This window comes from Lissotriton helveticus, chromosome 3_1 (genome assembly GCF_964261635.1).
Source record: "Lissotriton helveticus chromosome 3_1, aLisHel1.1, whole genome shotgun sequence".
Classification (NCBI taxonomy): domain Eukaryota; kingdom Metazoa; phylum Chordata; class Amphibia; order Caudata; family Salamandridae; genus Lissotriton; species Lissotriton helveticus.
The window spans coordinates 1,933,411,721-1,933,438,621 of NC_136061.1; the positions used below are offsets into that span (position 1 = coordinate 1,933,411,721).

General features: G+C 49.9%; 1 protein-coding gene and 1 long non-coding RNA gene across 4 annotated transcripts in view; one reads left to right on the top strand and one right to left on the bottom strand.

Moving 5' to 3' along the window:
* LOC144823987 (uncharacterized) overlaps positions 1-7,367 on the bottom strand; it is a 101,465-nt gene extending 94,098 nt beyond the window's left edge. Inside the window, exon 1 of the long non-coding RNA XR_013608864.1 lies at positions 7,222-7,367. This is a non-coding gene — a long non-coding RNA (uncharacterized LOC144823987). The remainder of the gene's footprint in view (positions 1-7,221) is intronic.
* A 93-nt stretch (positions 7,368-7,460) lies between these two features.
* Positions 7,461-26,901, top strand: part of UACA (uveal autoantigen with coiled-coil domains and ankyrin repeats) — a 369,235-nt gene continuing 349,794 nt past the window's right edge. For 2 of the 3 annotated variants that reach the window (XM_078682983.1, XM_078682984.1), the window contains exon 1: positions 7,482-7,876. In XM_078682983.1, coding sequence (XP_078539109.1) covers positions 7,829-7,876 — 48 coding nt within the window. In that variant the 5' untranslated portion in view covers positions 7,482-7,828. Of the gene's footprint in view, positions 7,877-26,901 lie in introns of all 3 variants that reach the window. The other variant, XM_078682980.1, reaches the window with a different exon arrangement.

The window sequence follows — 26,901 nt, forward strand, 5'->3', positions numbered from 1 at the left end:
GTGCCCCCTGTGCGAGACTTACGGAAGCGGGGAACGTGAAGGAGAGAGAGGGAGGAGGAACGGAGGGAGCGAGGAGGGGCATGAGAGGAGATGAGGGAGTTGATGAAAAAAGGAGCGGAACGGGCTTGCTCCCGAAAGGCCAGGCAAGCAAGTTTAAACTGGGACCTGTACTGAACAGGGAGCCAGTGAAGGGTCTTAAGGGCGGGAGTGATATGGGAGAACTTAGGAAGACGAAGGACAAGACGGGCCGCCTGGTTCTGGATGGCCTGGAGACGACGAGTCTCATAGGCAGGGATGCCTACAAACAGGCCATTACCATAATCCAGGCGGGATGCAATGAGGGCAGTGATAATAACTTTAAGTGCATCAACAGAAAAAAACCGGGAGATCTTGCGGATGAGACGGAGGGAAAGAAAACAAGAGGATACAACAGAACTGATGTGCGCATGCATCGAAAGATCATTGCTGACCTTGATGCCCAAAGTCCGAACAGAGGAGACCGGGGAAGGAGGAGGACCAAAAGAAAGGGGCCAATGAGCAGAGGACCAGGGATTGGAGGGGCCACCAGTGAGGACGAGCTCTGTCTTGTCAGGGTTGAGCTTCAAATGATTGAGGCTCATCCACTGGGAAATAAAGACAAGAGTCGACCTGAGCTTGGGAAGAGAGTGAGTGGGGGAAGACAGATCGAAGACGAGCTGGAGGTCATCGGCGTAGTTATACACCGAGACCCCCAGCTCTAGAAGCGAAGAAATGAGGGGGCGGATATAGAGGTTGAAAAGAAGGGGAGAGAGAGAGGAGCCCTGGGGTACCCCACACGTGACCGGAAGGGGGGGGGCAGAGAAGGTGGAGAGGTGGACTGCCTGTGAGCGTCCCTGCAGAAAGGAGGCGATCCAGGAGAGGGCAACGCCCTGGATGCCCGCTGCGCTGACACGGTCAAGAAGAATAGTATGGTCGACCGTGTCAAACGCAGCGGACAAGTCCAAAAGGACCAAGGCCTGAGGGAGATTACCATCGGCCCTGCCCTTCAGTTCGTCGAGGACCGCGAGGACCACACCCTCAGTGGAGTGGCCCGGTCGAAAGCCAGCCTGGTGGGAGGCCAAGATGTTATTCTCCTCGATGTAGGATGAGAGACAGGATGTTACATGGCTCTCAAGAATCTTCCCAAGATAGGGAAGGAGGGAGATTGGCCTAAAATTAGATGGAAGAGAGGGGTCCAGGCCGGCTTTCTTCAGAATGGGAAGCACAATGGCAGACTTAAAAAAGGAAGGGACAGAACCCAGAGCCAGGCAGGAATTAAGGAAGGAAAGGGGAGGGGCGGGGCAGCTGGTGAATAGAGTTCTGAGGATGCGAGCAGGTGCGCAATCCACCGGGGAGCCGGACTTGACTTTGACAAGGAGGTCAAGGAAGAGCTCGGGTGAGATGGGTACGAAGTGATCAAAAACAGAGGAAGGGGAAGGGGGGTGGACCGGGAGGTCAAGGTGAGGCACAATCGGAATGTTGGCCTTAATGGTGGTTATTTTATTAATAAAAAAGGTGTTCAACGAAAGGCAAAGAGATTGCGAAGGAGTAGGGGAAAGTCCAGCGCGGTCAGAGGTGGCAAGGCTACGGACCAGAGAAAAGATCTCGCGAGTTTTATTAGCCGAAAGGGCAACGCGGTCCGAGAAGTATTTGGATTTGGCCGCTAGAATGGCCGATTTATAGTTATTAAGAAGAGCCCTATACTTCAGGCGGAGAGTGGGACAATAGGTACGACGCCAGCGACGTTCCGACCGTCTGAGCTCGAGCTTCAGGGATCTGAGGTCGTTGGAGAACCACCTGTGGGCGTCGTGATGACGGGCCAATCTAATCTTTTTGAGAGGGGCGGCCTGATCACAAGCCGAGGAAAGCCAAGTGCGAATAGCATCCGCCTGGTGATCCACAGGGAGATCAGTCAGGCCGGGAGCCGATAGAGAAAGAGAGGAGGAAAGGTCGTTAAGATCAACATTCTTCCAGCACCGAGCCCAGATGTTCTTGGGCAAGGTAGCTTTCTCGGGCTGACCCAGGGGGATGGAGAAGGAGATCAGAAAATTATCCGACCAGCCACAAGGAGAGATAGAAGACACCAGGGGTTTGCAACGGAGAGACCAGATCTGGTCAAGAGTGTGACCGTGGGTATGAGTGGGGGTCAAGACGTGAGATGAGAAGTTGAGGCAGCGGAGAGTAGCAGAAAAGTCTTTCGAGAGGGGGTCCTCCAGCGGATCGCCCGGCCAAAAATTAAAATCCCCGAGTAGAATTAGAGAGGAATTATCTACAGCCAGGGTGGCCAAGAGATCCTGCAGAGAGGACACAAAAGAAGACATATACTGAGGGGGACGGTACAGAAGAATCACCGTGAGGGGAACCGGAAGGTTGAGAGAGCGGGCCACCAGAAAGTCAACATTGGTAATGCCAGGATGTGAAAGGAGCTGGAACTGCAAGGATCGGTGAACTATCATCGCCACACCACCGCCAGATCTACCATCTGGGCGGTCAGCACGGAGGGCGTAATGGGTTGCCGGGAGAATAGCAAGAAGATCAGGAAGAGAGTGGGAGGAAAACCAGGTTTCGGTGAGAAAAAGGAAGTCCGGGGGGTCAGTGTCCAGTAGATTAAAGAGAGCAGTTTGGTTTTTTACAGCCGAACGTGTGTTCAAGAGAATAGCAGAGGCGTAAAGGGGACCGGGAGACACACAACGGGGAAGGGGGAGAGAGGAGAAAGGAGAAGAAGGGAGAGGTAAGGCAGCACCGGGAGGGGGAGGGGCATTAATACCAAACGAGGATAAGTGGAGAACTACAGAAGGTGAAAGAGGGGTTGAGGCAGACAAGGATAAGAGTTGGGCCGAAGAGTACGCCAAGCGAGAAGCAGGGTCTATGGCCCCTGGTCCCGGTCGGTCGCGGACGGGCGCAGACGGGCTTGCCTTAGGCGCGCCTTTGGCGCGCCAACGGCGCGCCCGTCCGCTGCGCGAACGGTAGAAGCACATGGTAAATAGTGCGGCAAGGGGGCGTGGTCAAGGAGTGGGCGTGGCCGGGGGGAGCGTCCGCTGGAGGCGGCAGGCAATGGACTAAGCGGCCTCAGCATCGACCAGCTCGGCTGCGCAGGCGGCGAAGTGAAGGGCAGAGCCCCAAGGCAAGGTAGGCAGCGTGAGGATGAAAGGGCAGATAGGCGCTCACAAAAGTAAATGCAATAATTAAAAACAAAAGAGGTCTAAAAGCTCCCGCTGAAGGCAAGGGAGTGTTCCAATGAGGGAAGAGCTCTCAATCAGCCCCTAAATACCGGCCCGAGGGGGCGTGGTCAAGGAGTGGGCGTGGCCGGGGGGAGCGTCCGCTGGAGGCGGCAGGCGATGGACTAAGCGGCCTCAGCAGCGACCAGCTCGGCTGCGCAGGCGGCGAAGTGAAGGGCAGAGCCCCAAGGCAAGGTAGGCAGCGTGAGGATGAAAGCGCAGATAGGCGCTGACAAAAGTAAATGCAATAATTAAAAACAAAAGAGGTCTAAAAGCTCCCGCTGAAGGCAAGGGAGTTTTCCAATGAGGGAAGAGCTCTCAATCAGCCCCTAAATACCGGCCCGAGGGGGCGTGGTCAAGGAGTGGGCGTGGCCGGGGGGAGCGTCCGCTGGAGGCGGCAGGCGATGGACTAAGCGGCCTCAGCAGCGACCAGCTCGGCTGCGCAGGCGGCGAAGTGAAGGGCAGAGCCCCAAGGCAAGGTAGGCAGCGTGAGGATGAAAGCGCAGATAGGCGCTGACAAAAGTAAATGCAATAATTAAAAACAAAAGAGGTCTAAAAGCTCCCGCTGAAGGCAAGGGAGTGTTCCAATGAGGGAAGAGCTCTCAATCAGCCCCTAAATACCGGCCCGAGGGGGCGTGGTCAAGGAGTGGGCGTGGCCGGGGGGAGCGTCCGCTGGAGGCGGCAGGCGATGGACTAAGCGGCCTCAGCAGCGACCAGCTCGGCTGCGCAGGCGGCGAAGTGAAGGGCAGAGCCCCAAGGCAAGGTAGGCAGCGTGAGGATGAAAGCGCAGATAGGCGCTGACAAAAGTAAATGCAATAATTAAAAACAAAAGAGGTCTAAAAGCTCCCACTGAAGGCAAGGGAGTGTTCCAATGAGGGAAGAGCTCTCAATCAGCCCCTAAATACCGGCCCGAGGGGGCGTGGTCAAGGAGTGGGCGTGGCCGGGGGGAGCGTCCGCTGGAGGCGGCAGGCGATGTATAACTGAACCCATAAAAGTCTCTGAACGGTTGGCACCTGTGGTGTGGATGAATATTTGAAGTTGTGTGTGGACCTCCAAAACCTCAATCACAATATTTGGGTTGTCAACAGTGACCCAATATCAAAAAGCTGTCCACCCTGAAAAGTGCTTGTGCTTAAATCTCTTTATATGTCAGCGGCATATCACCATATCGAACTGCATGAGGACTCCAGACACCTCACATCATTTGTATTGATTGAGAGTGTGTTTTGTTATATTTGGATGACCTCTCGATAGGCTTATGCATGCTAGGTATTCCAAGGGATGATAAATGTCCTGTTTAAAGGAACTGATGGAGTAGTGTGTTGTCAGGACGAGATATTCAGATGTGGGAAGGATGTGGGAGAGGAAGACTCTAGGTTAAAGAGAATGTTGAACATTCTAAGAGAGGAATGTTGTTGAGAAAAGACAAGTTTATATTTGCCCAGGATGGAGTTGACTACTTTGGTTATTATGTTTCTGCTAAGGGATTGAACCCAAGATGAAGTTCTTAAGTACAATTGAGAAATCATCAATACCAATGGATAGAGATCATCTCAAATCCTTTTCGGGCTATAGTTGAATACTACCAAACCTGCTGTGGTTGGTAAGTTATTTAAGAAAATGAGAAATATGTTGTGCAAGAAGTGCAGTGTGGTTTTTAATCAGATGTAACACATTGTTTCTGCCCAGCCTTTGAAATTGTTCAATACCAAAGATGTAAGCACAGGAGTGACTGATGCCAGCAATTGTGGGTTGGGGCGCTACCTCTGCAAAAGAGACTCAATGATAATTGGATAGGCAAAGTGCTTGTTTTTCAGTACTTTAGAAACTATGTGTTGGCTAGCAAATATATTCTGTGAACTGTTCATAAACTCTTGATTTATTTATTTAGCACCAGTGGGGCTGGGGGTACTACCCTTAGCATTGCCAAGTGGAAATATCGCCTTCAGGAATGCCATTATATGTGTCAGGTGTAAGGAAATGTGTGGTTGATTGTCTTTCCAGATTGCTGTAAGACCACGATGGCGGTGAAGTAGATGAGGAGCTGAAAGATGTTTATATGGTGTGTGGTCAGCATAATAGGTGCAGTGATGGGCAGAGCTCCGTGTGAAAGGAAGTAGCTGTAAAAGTGCAGATGTTGATGAGGGATTATAGAATGTGAATGGATATGTGGTGAAGGGGCACCCCTGTTTGAAGGATTTAAGGTAGGAACTAGTCCTGTCTGGCCACACTGCTGAAGGTCATGGTGGTATCCTTGCCCTATAGCATAGTGTGAGAGATGGCCAGGGATAGACATGGCAGCTGAACATCATGTGAAAGATTGTGAGGCATATGTCCTCAGTGACTGAAATCTCCGGTTACACTCATGGAGGTCTCAGCAATATCAGGGAGTAAACTTGCTCTGGATATTTAGGGTGTGCTTGAAGTTTTGGGTGGTACATCCGCATTTGCTCTGGTCTTATCTGATTATTTATCCAAAGGGCCAGAGGTTACATTTGTTGAAAAGTTTCACAAGAGAGGTTTATCCCGACTAGCTCTTGACAGACATTGGAACACAACTAGTGTCAGCCGAGATGAAGAATGTACTTGAAATAGCTGGAATTTATTTAGTAAGGACTTCTCTTTACCATCCCAGAAGTAATGCTTTAGTTGAGAGAGTTAACGGTGTAGTGAAGGATCAGTTGCAATGGACTTGGTCAATGGGATCATATGGAGGTCTTTGATGAAGGATATGTTGTGGGCAATAAGGAGCACACCGCATGTTACTGCCAGTGTCTCATCTTTTACTCTTATAAGAGGAAGTATTGCTGGTTTGAATTTTAATCATGAGTGGATCGCTTGCAAGCTGAAAGATTGTTCCACGACTGGGAATGTATTGAATGTGTATAAGGCATTGTCAGTGTCAGGAAAAAGAGTGGGTGACTCTGCGAGGAGATTAATAGCGAAAGTTGGAGATTGGGTGACCTGTCCAGGCAAGAAAGGGGTGGTTCCGTTTCTCTGTGCCTGTGCAGGTTAGGGAAGTTAAAGATTGTGTGGCGTATGGTAGAGTCTGAAACAAGTACAAACATTCTGTTGTGTCCCGTGAAAAAAGCCACAATGGTGCAGAATACGTCGGAAATTGGTGGTAAGGACTGTGACATGCCAATCTCTTCCCAACGTTCATACAGATATGTTACTCGTTCAGCAGGAAAGGAAATGTGTTGAGAATTACTTGTGTAGAACCAAACCTATGTGTTTCAAAGACTATGTTTTAAGTTAATTTTTGAGCATTATAAGGGCTATGTTTAAGTTAATTGGTTGATTTCCGTGTTTGTCCATGCATTTCTCATGAGTTGCATACTCTTCTCCTGACCTCAATTTCTTCAGATTTGTTTTCCCATCTATTTTCCATGCGTTGCTTATGCTGTTGTCTGCATTTATGTATTTTTATATTTATCTTTGCTCGCTTATAACTAGATACATTCCGTTTAATCTCCTGTTATGTGTAGTGTCTCCTTGTCATACTCCATGTTCTCACTGCCTGGAGCATCGATGAGGGAGCGCCAGTGCAAGTGCACATATGTAAGGGTTTGCTGTAGAACCCAGCAAAATGTACAATCCGATAAAGTTAATTGCAATCGAAGAGAGCAGGCGTATCTCCATAGTGAAGGCTCCTTGTCAGGTACGACAGTTTAGACAACAGCACTACTGATGAAAAGGCATTTGTAACACTAGTTATTAAAGTAAGGTCCATCTTCGCTTTGCGAATAAATTGTTGTTTGGCATAAAACGCAGGGCTGGCTAAAACTGTCGCGAGAGACATTGAGCCACGTGGCAGTTATCCTAGCCACCGCACCTTTACTCCCCTGAACCATTATAAAAAAAATCAGGATCTCCCCACAAAGCTCAGCCTTTTAAGTTTTCCCTCAAAAGGCAACTCCTTAACTCCCTCTCGTGACTTAATATCGCTAGTACTTAATCTGGCATCGTCGGACTCCCATTTTACCTTCAACCGTCAGTAGTGGCGTCATAGGCACCCCGCTCCCCCTGAAGCCATGGCTCCGATCACACATCTGGCGTCGTTGGCCCGCCCCATGGCGTTCACCTGCCTCTAGACACGTCACGGTCACGGCCCCGCCTCTGCCGCCAAGGTGCAGCGCTCCCGATGAAAGCGAATTGAAAAACTTTTATGGAGCAGTCGGTACCTTTTCCAGGCGTACGATTGGTTCACGCTGTCTTCGTCACCAGGGCTGCGACGCGTGATTGGAAGGTGGCCTCCTGTTGCTTCTAGGCGGTTAGGCTGGCAGCGGAGTGGAGGAGTTCAGCAGTCCCAGAGTAGGAGGGTCTGTCAGACGTGCGCGGAGGGCTGGGGGGCGAAAGCAGGGGAGGAGGGTGGCGGGGTGTTCTCAAAGACCGAGGTGCTGTCCGACACTGAGGGGACCTCCGAAAACGGAGTGTCAGAACAGGAACGGGAGAGGGGAGACCCAGGAGTTTAAAAGAGGAGACCAGGGAACTTCCCGGTTCTCGGAGGAAATTGGGGATCAAAGGCGCATGAAACCGGAGGCTTTCCCGGGTCTCGGAGCTAAGCGGAAGTAAATCTTACTCGAAAAGCCATGAAGAGCCTCAAATCCAGACTGAAGAAGCACGAGGTGACCATCACGGTGAGTGCGGTGCTGGGCGCATTTGTTTGGGTGGTGTTACTACTGTCAGAAGAGTTTCTGGGGCAGGTGGTATTGTAAAGTTTTGGAGATCTGGTATCCTGAGAGGTGCCCGGTGAAGGGTGGCACTGTTTTGGAGACGTTTTTGGGCGGTGCTCAAATGTATTGGGAATGCATTAATGTGGGAAGTGTGTGCCTGTGTAATTTGAGGTGTTGGTGAGTAGTTCTGCTTGTAATGAGAAGTATTTACAGAAGTGTTACCTGCTTGGCTTGAAGTTTCTGACAATCGTGTGTGTTATGTGGCCTGCGTGTAAGCAGAGCATGTTTTTTTAATCCCCTTCGATCATCAAGAGTGGCTCCTAAGAATTGGTACTTGACTGAAGAATGATGTCAGATACATACTGCCTCTTAAAATTCATTAGGCAGTTGATGTAGAGACAGAAATTTGAAATACAGGAAGGAACTTTGATAAAATGTAACTTTTGGGAGAAATCGTGTCAACCAAAACCCTGCAGGAACTCTTTATCTTTAGCTGCGTCTCCAAATTTCTTGCACGATTGTGTTGTGCTATTTTATGCAGCACTATGCACAAATAAATCCCCCGACCATATCATAAGAAGATCACATGTAGTATCAGCTTCCAAGTTCATGGGCGTCGTGGATCCTAGGGTTTAGTATATCATTGATGCGTGTCAACCTATGCATGTTGACTTTCATGCCTTTCGCATCAGCGGTTTTGCATTAATAAAAATTGTCCACTTGAATCTGAAGATCAATAAAGTTATTGTGTTTACTTATAAATTTCACACCTAAACCAATAGGACACCTGAGCTTTATAGATATCAGAACCATATGCGCCCTCCGTATCAGAGGTACATTTTCATCTGGGACAGTGGTTTTTAAAATTTCTAATGCTGCGCTCCATCCATGTGTTTAGAAAAAAATAATCTTTGGGCCCGCTAGAGTACTGAACCCCATTTCTTACAGCTCTATAAAATTGGCAATTTTGAACATTTTTAGCGAGTCGAGCATTGCAGTTATTTTCAGATTATCCATTTTAAAAATGCAGTCAAATACATGATGGCCAACATTAAATCGAAAATTAAGTCTTCTTAAAAGTGTAAAACTTTCCACATTGTGATCATTTTATAAGAAAGATGAAGAAAGGATAATTGAGGCCTATTTAACACCAACTGTCAACCAGAAAATAAATCACAAAAATGCTAATGACGATCCATTATAGAATGTCCCACTCAGCGTGGATTTTGTATCATAACATAAATTAAGGGTGGGCGTAGAAGGCATAGTGCCCCTATCTGTATTTCCTCGGAGTTTGAAAAAAACTCAGTGGAAATACGCTCCCTCCCAAATTAATAAAAAGAAGGCACTTACCTGCATGACTCCCTCCTCCTCTGCCGGCCGCTCTTCTCCTATGAAAAAACACCATGTAGTGGCTTCTTTTTAATTTTTTTATTAATTTGGGAGGGTTAAGGGGCTGACCAACTCCTCTCCCCCACGGAGGGAAGTTTTTGCCTAAACTCTGCGTTTGGAACGGAGCGCAGAATGGGCAAAAGTTTGCAAACTCCGTTGACCTAACGTAATCTCTTTATTCGATTTTAGAAAGGAAATCATAAAAGACAAGGTAGTTAAAAAAAAAAAGGCAGAAAATGACATCCTCATATACACACTTGCTTTAAAACCCCCAGAAAGATAACATATGAGAAAGAAACCTACTGTAGGTCAGTTTAAGAACTGAAAATGCTGTAGCCAGCCAGACTTAAGTAAAAGTCATTGTTTTTTAAGATTGGTCGCAAAAACTTGTGTTGCAAGTTATTATTTTTCGGACAACCCATAACAATATGTAATGTGTTGTTGACCGAGACAATGTCACAGTTACATAAGGGCAATTCCGAATCCTTAAAACAGCTATGATTAAAAGAAACTAATTGTGGGAATTAGTTCAACCTAAAATATATCAGTAAACGTCGCTGGTGATGTTTCATGTTCCAGCTCAAATAGGGTTCTAGATTGCTCATAGTTGTCACTAAAATCGCATGTCGCACAAGGAGTTTCAATCTAGCAGAGTCCTCCGCTGTTGTCATATCCATAAATGCCGCTGCAACCCATTTGTGATCAGAGCTAACTATACTACTGGCATTAGCATATAAATCGTGCCTCCTTAAAGATTTCATATTAATGAAGATATAGACCACCCACGGAATCAAGGAGGTCTTATCAAATTTCAGACAGTCCTGCAATATTAGTCTATTAAAACCAAGTTCCTCCTTTGACCACATTGAAAGTCGAAGTTTTAAGGGGCTATGTTGGAGCTGGTCAATGATGTAACGTAATCCCAGTTCTTCATGGATAATTTCATAGGGTACACTTTGCGGGACTCCCAATAGGTCCCTTAAACATGTATTGTCTGCTACTTGAATCTGGGTGACTGTGCCATAGCCCCAAATTCCACTGCCATAACTCACTAGTGGGATGCACATAGCCCTGAACATGTATAAGACAGATTTTATGTGGGTGCTCCCAAGCCGATGGGAGAAATAACCAATACTAAACGTAGCTCTGTTAAAAGACATCACATTCTGAGTTATAAGTGGGTGCCAATTTAGACCATAGTCCAGCTGGACCCCTAGATATCTAAATTCATCTACCTGACTGACGTAATTACCATCTACTCCAAATGTAATAGTTTTCGTATTGGGCGGACCGACCTTCATTACATGTGATTTCGAGTAGTTGGTAGAGAGGTAAAGGCTATTCATAAAATCAATTAAAAGGTTAAGAAGTCTTTGTAATCCCTTGGCTGTTCGGGCAATTAAAACTGTGTTATCTACGTAAAGCTGGGCCGGTATAAAACGGCCTCCAGCTTTTGCTGACAGCCACACCAGGGTCTGTCAGAGTTGTTCTAATTGATTAATATAAAAGATAAATAATAAAAAAACTAAAATACAGCCCCAACGAACCTCATGACACAGTTTAGCTTGCTCAGTACATTCCCCGTTAGGACCAAACCGGACACGAGCTGAAAGATCTTTGTGTAAATCGTACAAAAAATTGATTAGTGCAGAGTATGCTCCCATCCGAGCCATCATGGACCATAGTTTGGAACAATTAACTCTGTCGAAGTCAGAGCTGACGTCCAATGATTTTGTATCTGTTCCCTCAGGGGTCTTATACATGCTCTTCTTGGCCAGTGATGTAACCTGGAACCATGCTGTTTGTGATTACATTTTAGGTGAACCGTAGACAGCAGAAAAGTGTCAATGAGGAAACCAGCACTTTAGTAAGTTATCTAGGTTCAGAATGTTGAGTCTCTTCGAGGAGGCCCTGGGTTCCTCTGTTTATAAGAACAGGTTTGGTGTGTTGAGTTTCGGAAACATTACAGATATCAGGTTTACATGATTTAAAAGTCAGGCTCTGAGTTTAAGGATTCTGCTAGCTTCTGACTCTTTAACCGATTCAGCGCGAATTTTTGCGCTGTGCTGAACGTTCTAATGAGCCAACGGGCTCATGACGGAACAGTTCCGTCATGAGCACAGGCCAACCGACGCTCATGACGGAACCGTTCCGTCATGAGCATGGAAGGGGTTAATGTGTAGCTGGCTGTACACGGCATCTTGGTGGACAGCAGTGTCATTGTGCAGTATGCAAATAACGGGCAAGTACAGATCCCCGTGAAACCCTCAAAGTGGTAGGAATGATTGGGATTTGGAGGACCCCCTCTGTGCCCATTGTTTTAGATCAGGAAGGTTTGAGTGGGAACCAATTGTAGAATGTCGATGATGCCCAAGAAGAGATGTAAGCATCACCTGGTACCTGTGCTATCAGAGCCTGATGATGGGCAAGCCTGAAATTCGGATTGATGGAGGAAGACCCAGTTGTTACTTCTTTACATCTGTGTAGATTCTGCTTCAGTATGAATTTGAGTTCATTCCTTGGTGATAGATTTTGAGAGTCGATCCTACAGGGAGGGAGGTTGATCAGGTCTACCTCTATGCCCCGTCAATTCAGCATCTACTACATACACTTAGTATTCACTTCAGTGTGACATTGTTTGTGTTCTGTGGGGTTATGCAGTAAGTAGCATGTTTGTCATCCGTGGGTATAAAGTTTGTTGAGTTTTCACCAGGTCAAGTCAGTAGTTGCTAAAAAGAGATCTTAACCACTGTGAAGGTCTACTGTGGTGGGACATAAAAGCATTGATCCTGTAGTATGATGAATAAGCTCCCCAATAATGCTTGTGTTTTATAAGTATACCATCAATGCGATACTGGAAAATACTTTTACTTTTTGTCTGGTGTGTCACTGTCAGCTATAATCAAGCCTTGGTGGGGCTGCATAAACTGTGTAATCGTCGAGTAAAGTGTAGATTTTGATAAGTCTGTCTAGACTACTGTCTGCCAAGCAAACTAGAAAGTTTTGGCTCTATTGTTACTGAAAGTGACAGGGTGGTTGGTATCTGAGTGGTCTGAACCCGAGTAAGTGGTTTGGCTATGACACACCTCACTTGTTGGTATCCTGGTGGGCACCTAATTTGCCGGAAGTATGTCTAAGTTTGTTTGAATTTGAAGTACCTTGTGTTAGATTGATCTAGCTCGCAAACCATAAAGTTAGTTTTTGTAACCTTTCTTTTTTGAGGGGCGTCACTGTTTTAGATGAGGTGGTTGGTCAGCTGCAGAAAAGGTCATAGCAGAGTATCCTATTACATAAGGTTATCATGCTTTTTCCCTACGCTTGCAATGTTTGGTATATGTATCGTGTTTCAGCAGTAAGCTCCTACGTCCTTAACCGTGTTCTGTGAAGAAATGCATAGCCTCCAGCAGCAGACATATTGATTACAAATCCAGTCTTGGGCCTTAGCTTTCAGTACACATCGAGGAGCTATGCAGGAGGATGTATATACTCGCTTGAGAGTGTACTGGGGAAAATAAATGAGAGCAGGCTTGAGGAAGTGGGATTTGAGAGCCCAGAACAGTAGGGGTGCTTGAAGCCTTTTAGAGGGTGCCTTGTAGAGCTGCATGAGAGGTTCCCTTAAGTTGTTGTGTGCCCTGGGCAGCAGGTTGATCGGTGTTGAGAGCTCTTGATAGTGAGGTAGCCATTCTGGAGCTTATGTACTGGGGTCCTCTTAATTGTGCCTGCGGCTCCTTAGGCTCCTTAGTCTCTCCTGTAATTGATGTTGCCCCAAACCACTCTTTGCTGTCAACAAACAGTATCTTGCGACCCTCAAACCAAAAAATCTACTTGCAGAGTAGGGGAACCACTGGACACATCACCTGAGATTTTGTAAAGTAGCTTCATACATGATCTTGTAAAGAAGAACCATAACGTATCTTGCAGAGGGGGCAAATATCACTGTAGTGCAGTTTCTGTGTTTTGCTCACAACTTTGCTTGAGAATTTCCCAAGAAACATAATCCACATATAACTCACGACTCCTTGAAGGTTTGGTGTGGATTGGCTAATAACGAGATCGGTGGACCAAAATTACTTTTACCCGTTCAGATTTCTCTAGGCATGGTTTAGCTGAAGCTGCAGACAGTTTTTTGTTGGATAGACATCTATTATGTTATGAATTTGGTGACTGGCTTGTGTATAAATCCATCCAACATTTTTGTCCTCACTCACTATTCACTTGTGCAAAACCTGTATCAGCATTACTATGAGTCTTTTTCCTTGAAACGCTAGAAATACTGCTGTCATTAATGATTAAAAATGAGTTGGAGCCTTTATGGATGTTGTAAAATTAAAATACAATTTCAGGTGCTGAAAAGATTTAAATGTAGAAAAAGTAATTTTTACTTTGTGATAATAAAAACAATCACAAATGGAATTAAGTAAATGAGCTGGCAGCTGTTCTAAAGCAAGTCATTTAAACTGCTTCATTGGACTCACAATAGATGGAATTGCTAAAAACCAAAATGTATGTGTTAGACGGAGACCTGGAGGGTCGGCCGAGCACAGTGATCGCACAGACAGGTAACTTCCCCCCCACAGATGGACACCACACAAAGATCAGGGTAACACCTTTTATAGGCACTTCTGGTAGTAGAGTGGTACGATACAAGGCGATCAGGACACGATGATCCTCTCAATTCTAGTCTCTAGTAAGGGAAGGGGGTAGCGGGACAGTCTTGGTACCCACGGGTACGGAGGTGTAACGGTGATAGCTCACAATCCTCGAGCTCGGTGTTCGGATGGGTCAGACCGCGGCAGCGCCGGCAGGTCCCGAAGAGGTCGTAGGTGGCAACGGGCCGCGGCAGCGCCAGCAGGTCCCAACGAGGATGAAGGTTACAACGGGCCGCGGCAGCGCCAGCAGGTCCCACGAGAATGCAGGTTGCAACGGGCCGCGGCAGCGCCAGCAGGTCCCACGATGATGGAGGTTACTACGGGCCGCGGCAGCGCCAGCAGGTCCCAACGAGGGCGAAGGTTGCAGAGGGCCGCGGCAGCGCCAGCAGGTCCCACGAGGATGAAGGTTGCAGAGGGCCGCGGCAGCGCCAGCAGGCAGGACAATAGTTCACAAGGCAGGGCTGTGGCAGCGCCAGCAGTCCGTCAAGGATGAGTTCTTCTCGGTGTCTCTCGACTCCAGGATACAACTGCCTTCCTGTCCTGGGGCTGCCTCAGTTATAGGTCTGGCGCCCTTTGATGTCCGGACCCTCGCTCTTGGAGGTCGGGAGGTCTGGGATGAGGGAGTCCAGACACCCAGCAGGGGGGTGGAGCCAGCGCCCGAGGAGGCTGGGGGTGCTCGGCACCTGGCGGGGGAGAGCCATCGACACTTTGTACTCCCATTGACCTGCCAAGTGGTCCGTTCACCTCCTGGGTGGAGGGTGGTGCCGGGATGTCGGGGCCTGGCCAGGCCCAGGGTTGGGGTCGGGCTGAGGCCACGCGGCCGCGTGGTGCCGTGTCCAAGATGGCGGCTGGGCCGGGCAATGGTGCTGACGGTGGCCCGGACCCTGTCCTGCGGGGAGGGAGCGAGCCCTTCATGTGGCCTGTCCAACATGCGTCCCCCCCCAGCTGAAGGCGGGGAGAGTCACCCATCTTCTTGGGGACTTTCCTCGTCGAGGCGGAAAAAGCGGGACAGGCCGTCCGCGTTGGCGTGGTCTTGGCCAGGGCGATGTTCCACAGTGAAGTCCATCCCCTGCAGGGAGATGGACCATCGCAATAGTTTGGGGTTCTCCCCCCGCATCTGCATGAGCCATTGCAGGGGCCGATGGTCCGTCTGTACCCGGAAATGGGTTCCGAAGAGGTACGGCCGGAGCTTCTTGAGGGCCCATACCACAGCGAAGGCCTCTCGCTCAATGGTGCTCCAGCGCTGTTCTCGGGGCAGTAGGCGTCTGCTGATGAAGGCCACTGGTTGGTCCACCCCTTCGGTGTTCAGTTGGGGGAGGACGGCCCCAATACCATGGTCGGAGGCATCGGTCTGCACGATGAACTCGCGGCTGTAGTCGGGGGCCTGGAGTACAGGAGCGGTGCACATGGCGGCCTTCAGCGTCTCGAAGGCTGCTTGACAGTCGGGCGTCCAGTTGACTCTCTTTGGGCTGTTCTTGGACGTGAGTTCCGTGAGGGGCCCCACAATGCTGCCATAGTCCCTCACAAACCGCCGGTAGTATCCGGTGAGCCCCAGGAAGGCTCGGACCTCTGTTTGTGTCTCGGGGGGTTGCCAGGACTGGATGGCAGCTACCTTGAGTTGGAGGGGGGCCACCAGACCGCTCCCCACTTGGTGTCCGAGGTAGGTTACGGACCCCTGGCCGATTTGGCACTTGCTGGCCTTTATGGTGAGGCCGGCCTGTTGGAGGGCCTGCAGGACCTCTCGGAGGTGGTGGAGGTGGTCTGCCCAGTGGCGGCTGTATACCGCGATGTCGTCCAGGTAGGCGGCGCTGAATTCTTCGAGGCCCGCCAATACCTGGTTCACCAGTCTTTGAAAGGTGGCTGGAGCGTTCTTCATGCCGAAGGGCATCACTCTGAAGTGGTAGTGTCCGTCCGGGGTGGAGAAAGCGGAACGTTCTTGGGCCCTGGGGGTGAGGCCGATCTGCCAGTAGCCCGCTGTCAGGTCAAAGATGCTTAGGTAGCGGGCTGCCCCCATGCGGTCGACTAGTTCATCTGCGCGGGGGATAGGGTGAGCGTCGGTTCGGGTGACCGCGTTCAGCCCCCGATAGTCGATGCAGAATCGGAGCTCAGGTGTGGTGCCCGGTGCCGCGGCCTTGGGGACCAGGAAGACCGGGCTGGCCCAGGGACTGTCCGAAGGCTCGATGACCCCGAGGGCGAGCATCTTGGAGACTTCTTCTTGGATGCATATACGTACCCGATCCGGTACTCGGTACGCCCGGTGTCGGACAGGAGGACTGTCCCCCGTGTCCACGTCGTGCAGGCACCAGGAGGTGACTCCGGGTGCGAGGGAGAACAGGTTTGCGAACGGCAGCAGGAGGGCCCGGCAATCTTGACGCTGCTCTGGGGTCAGGGCCTCGGAGAGTCGGACCCCGTCCACCGAGCCATCCCTTTCCCGAGTCCTCAGTAGGTCAGGGAGGGGCTCGGAGTCTCCTTCCGTACCACTGTCGGTAGCCATCAGCAGGCTGAGTTCTGAGCGCATGAAGTGGGGCTTGAGCCTGTTGGCGTGGAGGACCCGGAGGGGGTTCCGGGGGGACTCCAGGTCGATGAGATAGGTGACGGGACTCCTGCGCTCGATCACCTTGAAGGGCCCCGTCCATTTGTCTTGCAAGGCACACGGTTCGAGGGGGGACATCACCCATACCTGCTGACCCGGTTCAAACTCGATGGAGGAGGCATGTTGGTCGTACCACTTCTTCATGTCCTCTTGACTGGCCTCCAGATTGGCTTTAGCGATTTCCCTGAATTTCCGGGTCTGATTGCGGAGGGTCAGGAGGTATTTGTAGACGTCCGGGGGGGTCTTTAGGGGGGCCATCTCCCATTCCTCCTTCACTAGGCTGAGAGGCCCGCGAACGGGGTGTCCGTACAGGAGTTCGAAGGGGCTGAAGCTGAGGGACTTCTGGGGGACTTCTCGGTAGGCGAAGAGGAGGCACGGTAGTAGCACGTCCCACTGGCGGCGTAGGGGTTCTTCCAGCCCCATGATCATCCCCTTGAGGGTGCGGTTGAACCGCTCGACTAGTCCGTTCCCCTGGGGGTGATAGGGGGTGGTGAAGCGGTAAGTGACTCCGCACTGCTGCCAGAGGGATTTCATATACTTTGAAATAAAGTTTGTACCCCTGTCGCTGACGACTTCCCGGGGGAAGCCCACTCGAGAGAAGATCCCCATCAAGGCTCGACCCACTACTGGGGCTGTTATAGTACGAAGGGGGACCGCCTCAGGGTAGCGGGTAGCGTGGTCCACCAGGACCAGGATGAAGCGATGCCCCTGTGCTGTTCGGGGGTCCAGGGGCCCCACAATGTCTATTCCCACCCTTTCGAACGGGGTGGTCACCACGGGGAATGGTTGTAGGGGTGCCTTGAGTTTGCGGCCGCTCTTCCCGCTGGCCTGGCAGGTCGGGCAGGACCGGCAATGGTTGGATACGTCATTTCTCATTTTGGGCCAAAAAAAGTGAGTCACCAGGCGGTGGTAGGTCTTGTCTTGGCCCAGGTGCCCGGCCAGGGGGACATCATGGGCTAGGTTCAACAGGAAGTCTCTGAAGTGGAGGGGCACCACCAGCACTCGCCCGGCCCCCAGTTCTGCGATTTTCTGTTCGCTGTACAAGAGGTCATTGTCCCAATAAACCCAGTGGGCCCCGGTGGTGTCTCCTTGGCTCTGGGCGAGCGCTTGCTGTCGCAATCCCTCGAGGGAGGGGCAGGTCTTTTGCTCCTGCCGGAATTGTTCCTGGGTGGGCCCCCCTTCTTGGCGCCACTGAGCCAGGTCGGGAAGCTCGGGGGGCTGTGTGGACCCCTCTGGGGTGGGGTCAGGGTGGTCGGTCTGGAGGAAGTCTTCTTCTGGAGTGATCGAGGGCGGAGGTGCTGCCCATTCTGGTTCTTCTGGTCTAGGGATGGTGCGGGTGGCCATGGACCGGGTGGTTACGCACGCCCAGTCCGGGAGACCCAAAATCCCCAGATGCTCTCTTCTTTCCACAGCGGCCCACGGGGAGCTCTCGAGATCGTTCCCCAGGAGGCAGTCTACGGGGGCATCGTCACGGACAGTTACTTTCAGCATGCCGGACACTCCTCCCCATTCGAAGGGGACGCAGGCCATCCGACACAGGCTCTCCGAGTTATCTGCCGATCGGACGGGGCAAAGTACGTTTGGTAGGATTTGTTCTGGGGTCACCAGGTGACAGCGGACGGCCGTCACACTGGCCCCGGTGTCGCGCAGGGCCTCGGCCTTGCGCCCATTGATGTTCACCCATTGGCTGTACTTCCGAGTGTTGGCGGGCAGGGGAGTCCGCGGGACCATGTCTCTTCCTCCTAGGCATGCCAGGGTCATGGCGGCGGGTTCCCACTCGAACTGCTCCGACTCATAGGTCTCCGTGTCTTCGGAGACTTGTTCTTCTCCCAGGGCGGCGGCCGCCATCTGGCGGGGTCCGGGGGCCTGGTTCTTCGGGCAGGTCGGGTCACTGGCATAGTGGCCGACTCGCTGGCATCGATGACACGTCACGTTAGCTCGGAACCCCGGGCGCATCGGGGGGGTTCCCCGGCCTGCTGGGGCCGGGGTGGCGTTAGTGGGTGCGGCCGGGACGGCGTCTCTGCCCCGGCCCGGGCCTCCTCCTCCTCCTCGGGGACGATGATGACCTTGGTTGGTTCTGTTCTGCTCATTCGGCCCACTCCGGGCCACTCGGGTGCTCTCCCACCGGTCAGCCTCGGTGGCGAGCTGCCGGGGTTCAGTCAATTTACTGTCGAGGAGGTGCTGCCTGAGCTCGACGAAGCAGTTGTTGGAGAGGTGCTCCCACACAATGATATTGAAGAGTTGTTCGTAAGTGGTTACGTTGTTACCCTTGATCCACCCCTCGAAGGCTCGGCTGAAATAGTTCACGTATTCCAACCACGTCGTACCTGGGATCCGGGTGCAGTTGCGGAACCTCTGGCGGTACATTTCGGGTGTAAGCCCATATCGACTGAAGAGGGCGGCCTTCATGTGGTCATAGGACGTCATTTGATGGTCCGGAAGCTGCAGCAGGGCATCACGACCCTCGTTGACGAATCTCCCCCATAGACCGGCTCCCCAGTCACTTCGAGCGACCCGGTGGGCGGTCATGGCAATCTCATAGGCCTTGAACCACTGCTGTATGTCGTCATTCCGGTGATATTCTCGGACCACATCCTTGGGGATGTGGACCTTCTGCTCGGTAGGACCCGGGGAGTGCGGTTGCTCGGGCACCCCTAGGTTTTTGTTCAGCTTGCGTATTTCTATCTCCGCTAGTTTGCACTCGTATGCCAGTCTTTTTTCTTCGAGGTCTCTCTGTCTCTGTTTTTCCTCTCGCTCTTCTCTGAGCCGTAAGTGTTCTAAGTTTATTTTTTGTTCCGCCAGTTTCAATTCTCCGTCTAATCTGAGTCGTGCCAAGTCTAACTCGTGTAATCTATTTTTTTCCCGCTCTTGGATCTCTTCACGGGAAGGGCCTGTTCTCCGTTCCTCCGTCCGGGTGGTGTTGACTTCCGGGGCTGCGGGGTCCCGGGGGGTTGCGGTATTTGTCTCTGCCCAGGCCTCTAGGGCGTTTTTGAAGTCTTCTTTTGTGCTTAGCCCGGTGGTAGCAATGCCTAAGTCCATGCAAAATTGTTTGAGCTCTCGGTGGTTGTATTCTTCCAGCTTTTCCATCTGGAACTTCTCCGCCGATCCGCTCTCTTTGGTCGTCATTGTGGTTTTAGTCGTAGGGTGAGTTACTGTCTGTACGGTACGCGTTGGTTCGGATCCCGCCGCTAGCCACCAATGTTAGACGGAGACCTGGAGGGTCGGCCGAGCACAGTGATCGCACAGACGGGTAACTTCCCCCCCACAGATGGACACCACACAAAGATCAGGGTAACACCTTTTATAGGCACTTCTGGTAGTAGAGTGGTACGATACAAGGCGATCAGGACACGATGATCCTCTCAATTCTAGTCTCTAGTAAGGGAAGGGGGTAGCGGGACAGTCTTGGTACCCACGGGTACGGAGGTGTAACGGTGATAGCTCACAATCCTCGAGCTCGGTGTTCGGATGGGTCAGACCGCGGCAGCGCCGGCAGGTCCCGAAGAGGTCGTAGGTGGCAACGGGCCGCGGCAGCGCCAGCAGGTCCCAACGAGGATGAAGGTTACAACGGGCCGCGGCAGCGCCAGCAGGTCCCACGAGAATGCAGGTTGCAACGGGCCGCGGCAGCGCCAGCAGGTCCCACGATGATGGAGGTTACTACGGGCCGCGGCAGCGCCAGCAGGTCCCAACGAGGACGAAGGTTGCAGAGGGCCGCGGCAGCGCCAGCAGGTCCCACGAGGATGAAGGTTGCAGAGGGCCGCGGCAGCGCCAGCAGGCAGGACAATAGTTCACAAGGCAGGGCTGTGGCAGCGCCAGCAGTCCGTCAAGGATGAGTTCTTCTCGGTGTCTCTCGACTCCAGGATACAACTGCCTTCCTGTCCTGGGGCTGCCTCAGTTATAGGTCTGGCGCCCTTTGATGTCCGGACCCTCGCTCTTGGAGGTCGGGAGGTCTGGGATGAGGGAGTCCAGACACCCAGCAGGGGGGTGGAGCCAGCGCCCGAGGAGGCTGGGGGTGCTCGGCACCTGGCGGGGGAGAGCCATCGACACTTCGTACTCCCATTGACCTGCCAAGTGGTCCGTTCACCTCCTGGGTGGAGGGTGGTGCCGGGATGTCGGGGCCTGGCCAGGCCCAGGGTTGGGGTCGGGCTGAGGCCGCGCGGCCGCGTGGTGCCGTGTCCAAGATGGCGGCTGGGCCGGGCAATGGTGCTGACGGTGGCCCGGGCCCTGTCCTGCGGGGAGGGAGCGAGCCCTTCATGTGGCCTGTCCAACAGTATGCTAGTTTATATCCTTATATAGTACGCATGTATGTAAATGGGGGCATCCCGCCTTTTTATGATTAGCCCTACAGCACTATTAATTTGTCATGGAGCACAGGCGGATTGAAATTGTATCACCATACCTGCTTCACACAGATGAAACACTACATTATCTGCCCACTAGTTATACACGGGAGTCGCGTACTTTCTTGTATTGTCAGTACAGATTATCCTGCCTGCACTTATTTGAAATGTTCAGGGTGTTTCTTGCCATAGTCATTGCGGACTGTCCTTTTAAGACCCCTGTGTTAGGGTTTATTCAATATGTTGCTGCACGAGTACATTTGGTGCCTCTCTGAAGGTGTTCCCACTGAAGGTTATGTTGTTTCTCCCATCCCCCGCACGGTTCACATTCTTTTAATTCCCAGCGTGTTCCTGCTGACTTGAAATTGCATTTTTCCTCCCCTCACTTCTGGGAGTTGGTGTGGGTGGGAGGTGTGTTTTTTTTAATTGCCGCTTGGAGCTCGCCCATGTCCTTGTACACAGCACCACCCTTTGAGCTGGAGTGCAGTGTGCACCACCCCTGAGGCCACAGTGAATCTGAACAAGAGCTTAAAGAAGGAGCCTAATGAAGATGTTTCACACGGTGTGGGTCAGAATGGAGATAGGACTGGTAGTCTGAAAGACTTTTTGCTTTTATCACCACCATACCCTCCTACTCAGTGTCCACAGAGCCCTGTGCCACCCCCCCCCCCCCCCCCCCCAACTAAATCCTTTATGACCAGTTTGATGGGTGACCTCAACGTTTTATTATCGTAGGAATAGCTGTTGTTCAGAAATGAGCTCCAGAGGGCTGGGACTTGTGCACCATTCATAATGTTTTGCTTTCATCACCTATGTTTTTGGTATTAACAGTTGTTGTTGCTTGCCACTGAAGGGGTTAGCTTGAAGTTACTGTGTGCTTCTGTAATCAGAGCCCTGCGTTCGAGGCTAGCTACATGCCACACATGAGGAATGCAGTGGAGTTGAAACAGAATTGTAAATGATAGATGATTTGACAACATTATTCCCTGGTGTCCATAGGTGCCCTGACTGGAATGACAGAAGACACTATCATCTTAGGTGAACAGACTAAAGTCACGACCTAGTGCGGTGACTGCTGCAGTTCCCTCTAGTGACCGCTCCCTCGTGTGGTTGCTAGAGGTAATTGTTTTGTGTCTGGAGACAGCCACCAGTGCTACATGCCTGCAGGAACAGTTGCTGCCTTTCTTACTTTAGAAGGTCACTGTCACAAAGAGATGTGCAGGCACTAATACTCCCACTACAGCCGTGGGTTTATAAGCGCACCGTTCCACGCACACCACAGCTAACCTGTGCCTCTTTGCTTTCGGTGGTTCTCGGCTGGAGGAGGAAATTGAAGTGGCAACCGTTTTATCCTTCACCTCATTAAATATGCATATAAATCAAGTGGAACAACAATTCCAATGTTTTTTTTATGTAGGGAAGAACTTCATTTGTTAGAGGCGACTACCACTGCCAGCAGTCTCTTCCAATATACTAACTATTGAAGATGGCTCCTTGAAGAAGAGTTCTTATCTAGAGACCGCTGTCTGTTGATGTCCTATTTTAGAGACAGTTTCTTCAAGCCCTCTCTCACTACATCTGATCATGTGATTGAGGGTGTGTCTGTGCGGAGATGCCCAAAACAACCTCCCTCTGCCTCAAGGCTAGCATTATCATTCGTAACATCAGGCACGATGGTCCCATCCTTTCTTCCCTCGATGACAATAAAACAGTGAAGTTCCGCTTTTTGGAAATGGATTAGACAAGTGACTTGGCTGAGTGCATTAGTACCACCTCATAATATGCTTTTATTTTACTGGAGTGGTGGAGGCTCAGTCCCTTACTGTGGATAACCCCTTCGAAAGGCTAGGTCTGTCCGAGCATCATTTTGTGAGTGATTAGATGGCCAGAAAATAGTTCACTCACTGAAAATTGAGAAAACGAATGGTGTACTGTACCAACTCCTGTTGTGTTTGGTTGGACGTGGCAGTAAAACCGCAGTACGAGGAGGTAGCCCTGGTGATATGGAGCTCACCACTGCCAGTGCTGCAGCCTCTGTTGAACAGCCTTTGAATGTTGAGTACTTGGTGCTGGAAGACATTGCAAGGGAGGCAAGGCAGCACAGACACGTTTAAGCTCAGAGGAAGGGCTATATAAAGGTACCATGTACAGTTAAAGACACATTAGACTCCCAATCTAAAAAAAACTCTCGCCATTAACTAGTTGTATCGAAAATAGTTATTCTTTAACCGATTTTTGGTTGGTTGAAAAAATAAAAAATTCAGAGCAATAAATAAAGTTGCCTTTAAATTCTGTTTATTTTGTCACATTTGCTGTACTTCAACGACAGAGGTCAAATGTCTGGCAATGTCTTCTGACCAGTTCCTGCTTATTCTTTTACCGTGGGTTTAGTGGTCACTTTTCTTTCTCTGCCTGCAAAGTGAGAGGGGTTGTGAAAGTGAATTTTGTGGCAATCTTAGGATTTTTATTTTTTATTTTTTTTGCAACACACAACAAAATGTAAATACCTGTAAATAAACTGAATGCATTCAGCAGATATCAAAGCAAACGTGAAGTACGTTTTTTTGTAATTCTGATGTGTGGAAACCTTTTTAATCAGATCAAAATAGATAAAGCCACTTTAATTGGTGCTCCACAAACCATAGCTATTCACAGAAACCCCATTTCCGCACATTATCCTTTGAGTCCTGTATGCTATATAGTTTCATCAATAAACCTGTGTGTCTGTGCAAAGTTAGAGGCCATTTCAGTTGAAAATGTGCTGTCTGTAAATGACAGTTTGCTGCCATACGATGCTTTAGTTACATTAAAAAATCACCCCTCCTCATGTGCAATAAAGATAAGTGGGTCGTGAAAGCTTGTCGTTCGATAAAGTGGGTTGTGGTTCTAAAGAGTTTGGGAACCATTGCTCTAACATATAGATGCTTGGCCAGTGAAGAGCCAAAGTAATGCTAAATTCATTTGCCTGTCCGCTTATGGAGCTGTTACCCTAAAAGCAGTTATTTTAGTCATCTAACCTTGTTTTGCTAGGTAGGTGGTGATTGTTTATTAAAGTGGCACATACAACACGGTTTGTTGCCATTTAAATATTTCAAATCCAAAACTGTAGGAGAGATTATTGGTTCAGATCCCTGTGCGTCTTGGGCACAGCTGGAAATGGGTGGAAAGTATAAACTTCATTCCTTGGTCCCAAGGGCGAACCTTGAAGCGAAGCCATTCTTTCACTGCTCAGGTGATCTACTTTGTTGACACTCCCTTGTCTTAAGAGGCTTTCAACTTAAGTCTGGACCCAGCCTCTGTCCCCTTTTCCAGGAGTCACCAAGTTAAGCCACCTATATAGTTTGATTGTAAACTAAACATTATGCTGGTATTTAACTGCCCCTTCCAGAAGGCAAAGGCAGAAAACACTGTCACAGCCCTAAATTATTTTTCAATTTTCACCCTTGTGCAAGTGGTGCGCGATACTGTTCTGTCGTCAAACACGAGGGGGGCGTTTTATGTCTTGTGTGTGTTGCGTTACAGGTGTATATCGGGGCCCAGCTGCACACGGTTGTCTGGGGGGTGTCCTGGCCCTCTAAGGAGAAATAGTAAATATGGCCCTTTAAGGAGGAAGCGGAAATGCCCCGTAGTTTTCTAGTTTGGTCGGATCCCTGTGCTTGAAGACTCACTCCAGTCCTATCCAAGGACCGTTGGATATTCACAAACTAACTCAACATCAAGCAGGTCCCAGTAGACTCCCAGTCAAAGCGCTATCAGCCCCTCATGCCGCAGGTGTGTAACCGTACACAAAATATGCCAAAAGCAGGGTGCACCAGGATTCTCCACAGTCTGCTCAGTCGGTTGACGGATAGGATACGGGGGCTGAAGGGTGCCTGAAAGAATGAGGGTTTAGTGCAGCGCAAACACAAATACTCCTCAGATGGTGTAATGCTGCGCTTTGCCCTGGATTTACCCGGGCGTCGGGCAGATCCGCTGCGAGCCCGTTTCCATTGTTTGCTGGGGTCGGATAATGCCACCTGGCAGGGAAGCGCCGCGCTGCCCTTCCGCTGGGATGGCAGCCGTGAATGGGAAGGGCTCGCGCAGCTCGGCTCGCTTCCGCCTGCTGACTGTGAGAACACTGGTGCTTTGGGAGGGGGCAGGTGCCCCTGCCCCCGCCTGCTTCCTGCCTGATTAGCGAGTAGTTGTGCTGAGGTTTCACGGTGCCCGTGCCCTAGGTCAACGTAGCATCACTAGGACAGGTGGGCGCCGAAGGTCACTTCCCCTTGGTGCACTGTGATGATGTCTTCTCACATGTCATGTCTGTCGAGAATTGTAAGATATGTGAAGTTTTTTTGCGTTTTTTTTCTCATTAACATTTTTTATTAGAAGAGATTTTCAACATATCACAAGATGACAAATAGTATCATACCAGGCGTTAGACAATCGTACGTATTTATCATCTGTGTTTCTGCAAAATCAGATACAGTAATAAAAGTTCGACATCCAAGATACTCTTGATAGCTAAAACAATCTGAAACCCCGAAATATGCAAATAATACACCGCATTAACAGAATGCTAATCCCAGTATTTTATTGTTTTTGTTATGCAAACGGATATTGAGCCTGTCATGCTTCCGACTTTGCAAGTGAAATGTATGGCAGGGTAGATACAGTGAACGCTTTTGCATTGAAACTACATAGTTGTGCATGCCCTTTTTATGACCGGGTAGATTTGGAAATGGACTTTAACAGAAACTCCTGTATTACTGAATTTCGGATTAGAATTTTATTTTTGTTTTAAGTAACATTAATCTTTACATCAGTTACAGTAACCCAATCTATATATCCTGCTATGGGTGTTTCTAATCTCCTGGAGAAACCTTACATTTCTCCTAATTTTAGTAGCCTTATCATGGGGAAAAAATAAATATTGTGTACCAAATAAACTCTTACCAACTTTAGTGCACCTACCTTGTCTAAATAACTGTAAGCATTCTCATATTATTATTTTTTTTTTTTAAAGTTTAAAACAACCTTTATTGCTTCCTTTCAATGCACATACACAGCCTTTAGCCTACAACCCTGTGGGCCGGCAGCAAAGTATTAAGAGTCCAGAAATATGATATTTTTGTAGTTGGATAACACAGCCATTCAGCCACAACCCTGGGGCCCGGCAGCAAATCGTTCTGTAGTGGCTCGAGACCAGAAGCCATTGTAGTTGTAATGTGGCAACCTTGTACACTGTGAAACGTGCATCAAACTGGAATGTCCCCCCAGAGCTCTCATATTATTTGATGTCTGCAAACATGAATAGTAGGGTATGCCCTACCTCGATTTACTCTCCTTATTAGGTTTCGACCTGGCGAAAAGCTGCGCAAGCAGCGTATCGCGCAGGCGAAATCTTATGTCTTACACTGTGTGGCTGGGAATCCGCCCCTCTGTTCCATTGGCTAGCTCCATAAATGGAGGCTAGCCATTGGAACAGAGATCTGTCCGTCAATTGCGGAGCAGATTCGGGGGCGTTCCGGCCATTTTTACTCATCCTGCCCCTTTGACAACGTCATGCGGCCGTGGGCGTTGTTTTTTTTTTTACAGCTTTGTTTTCCACCATTTCGGAAGTGTCCTTTGTAGGGGTGGGTTGTGCGATGTACTGGCTAGTTTCGCCAATCAGCAGAATATGGTCTGCTAATTTACGCGTTTATGTGTTGTATTTAGTTTAAATTATGTTTTTTTTCCTGCTTGTATATTGCTGCTGCTTTATTATTAGCACTCAATGGGAACGTGATGATAAAATGGAGTCGAGAGTTTGCACAGCATGTTGTCAGCTGCTCTGCTTATTTGCATGTATTTCGCAGGGACAAACCCATAGTACTACCGCCCACTTGTGTGTAATGTTACACAGGTTAAACACGGAAAGCCAGTGAAGGCGATGTAATGCGTAAGTCAGACATATGCTGCAACTGATTCATCGATGCGCTCCTAGTGATATCTGGTGCTTGTTTACACCAATTTCAGTGGCACGCACCGTGCACTTTG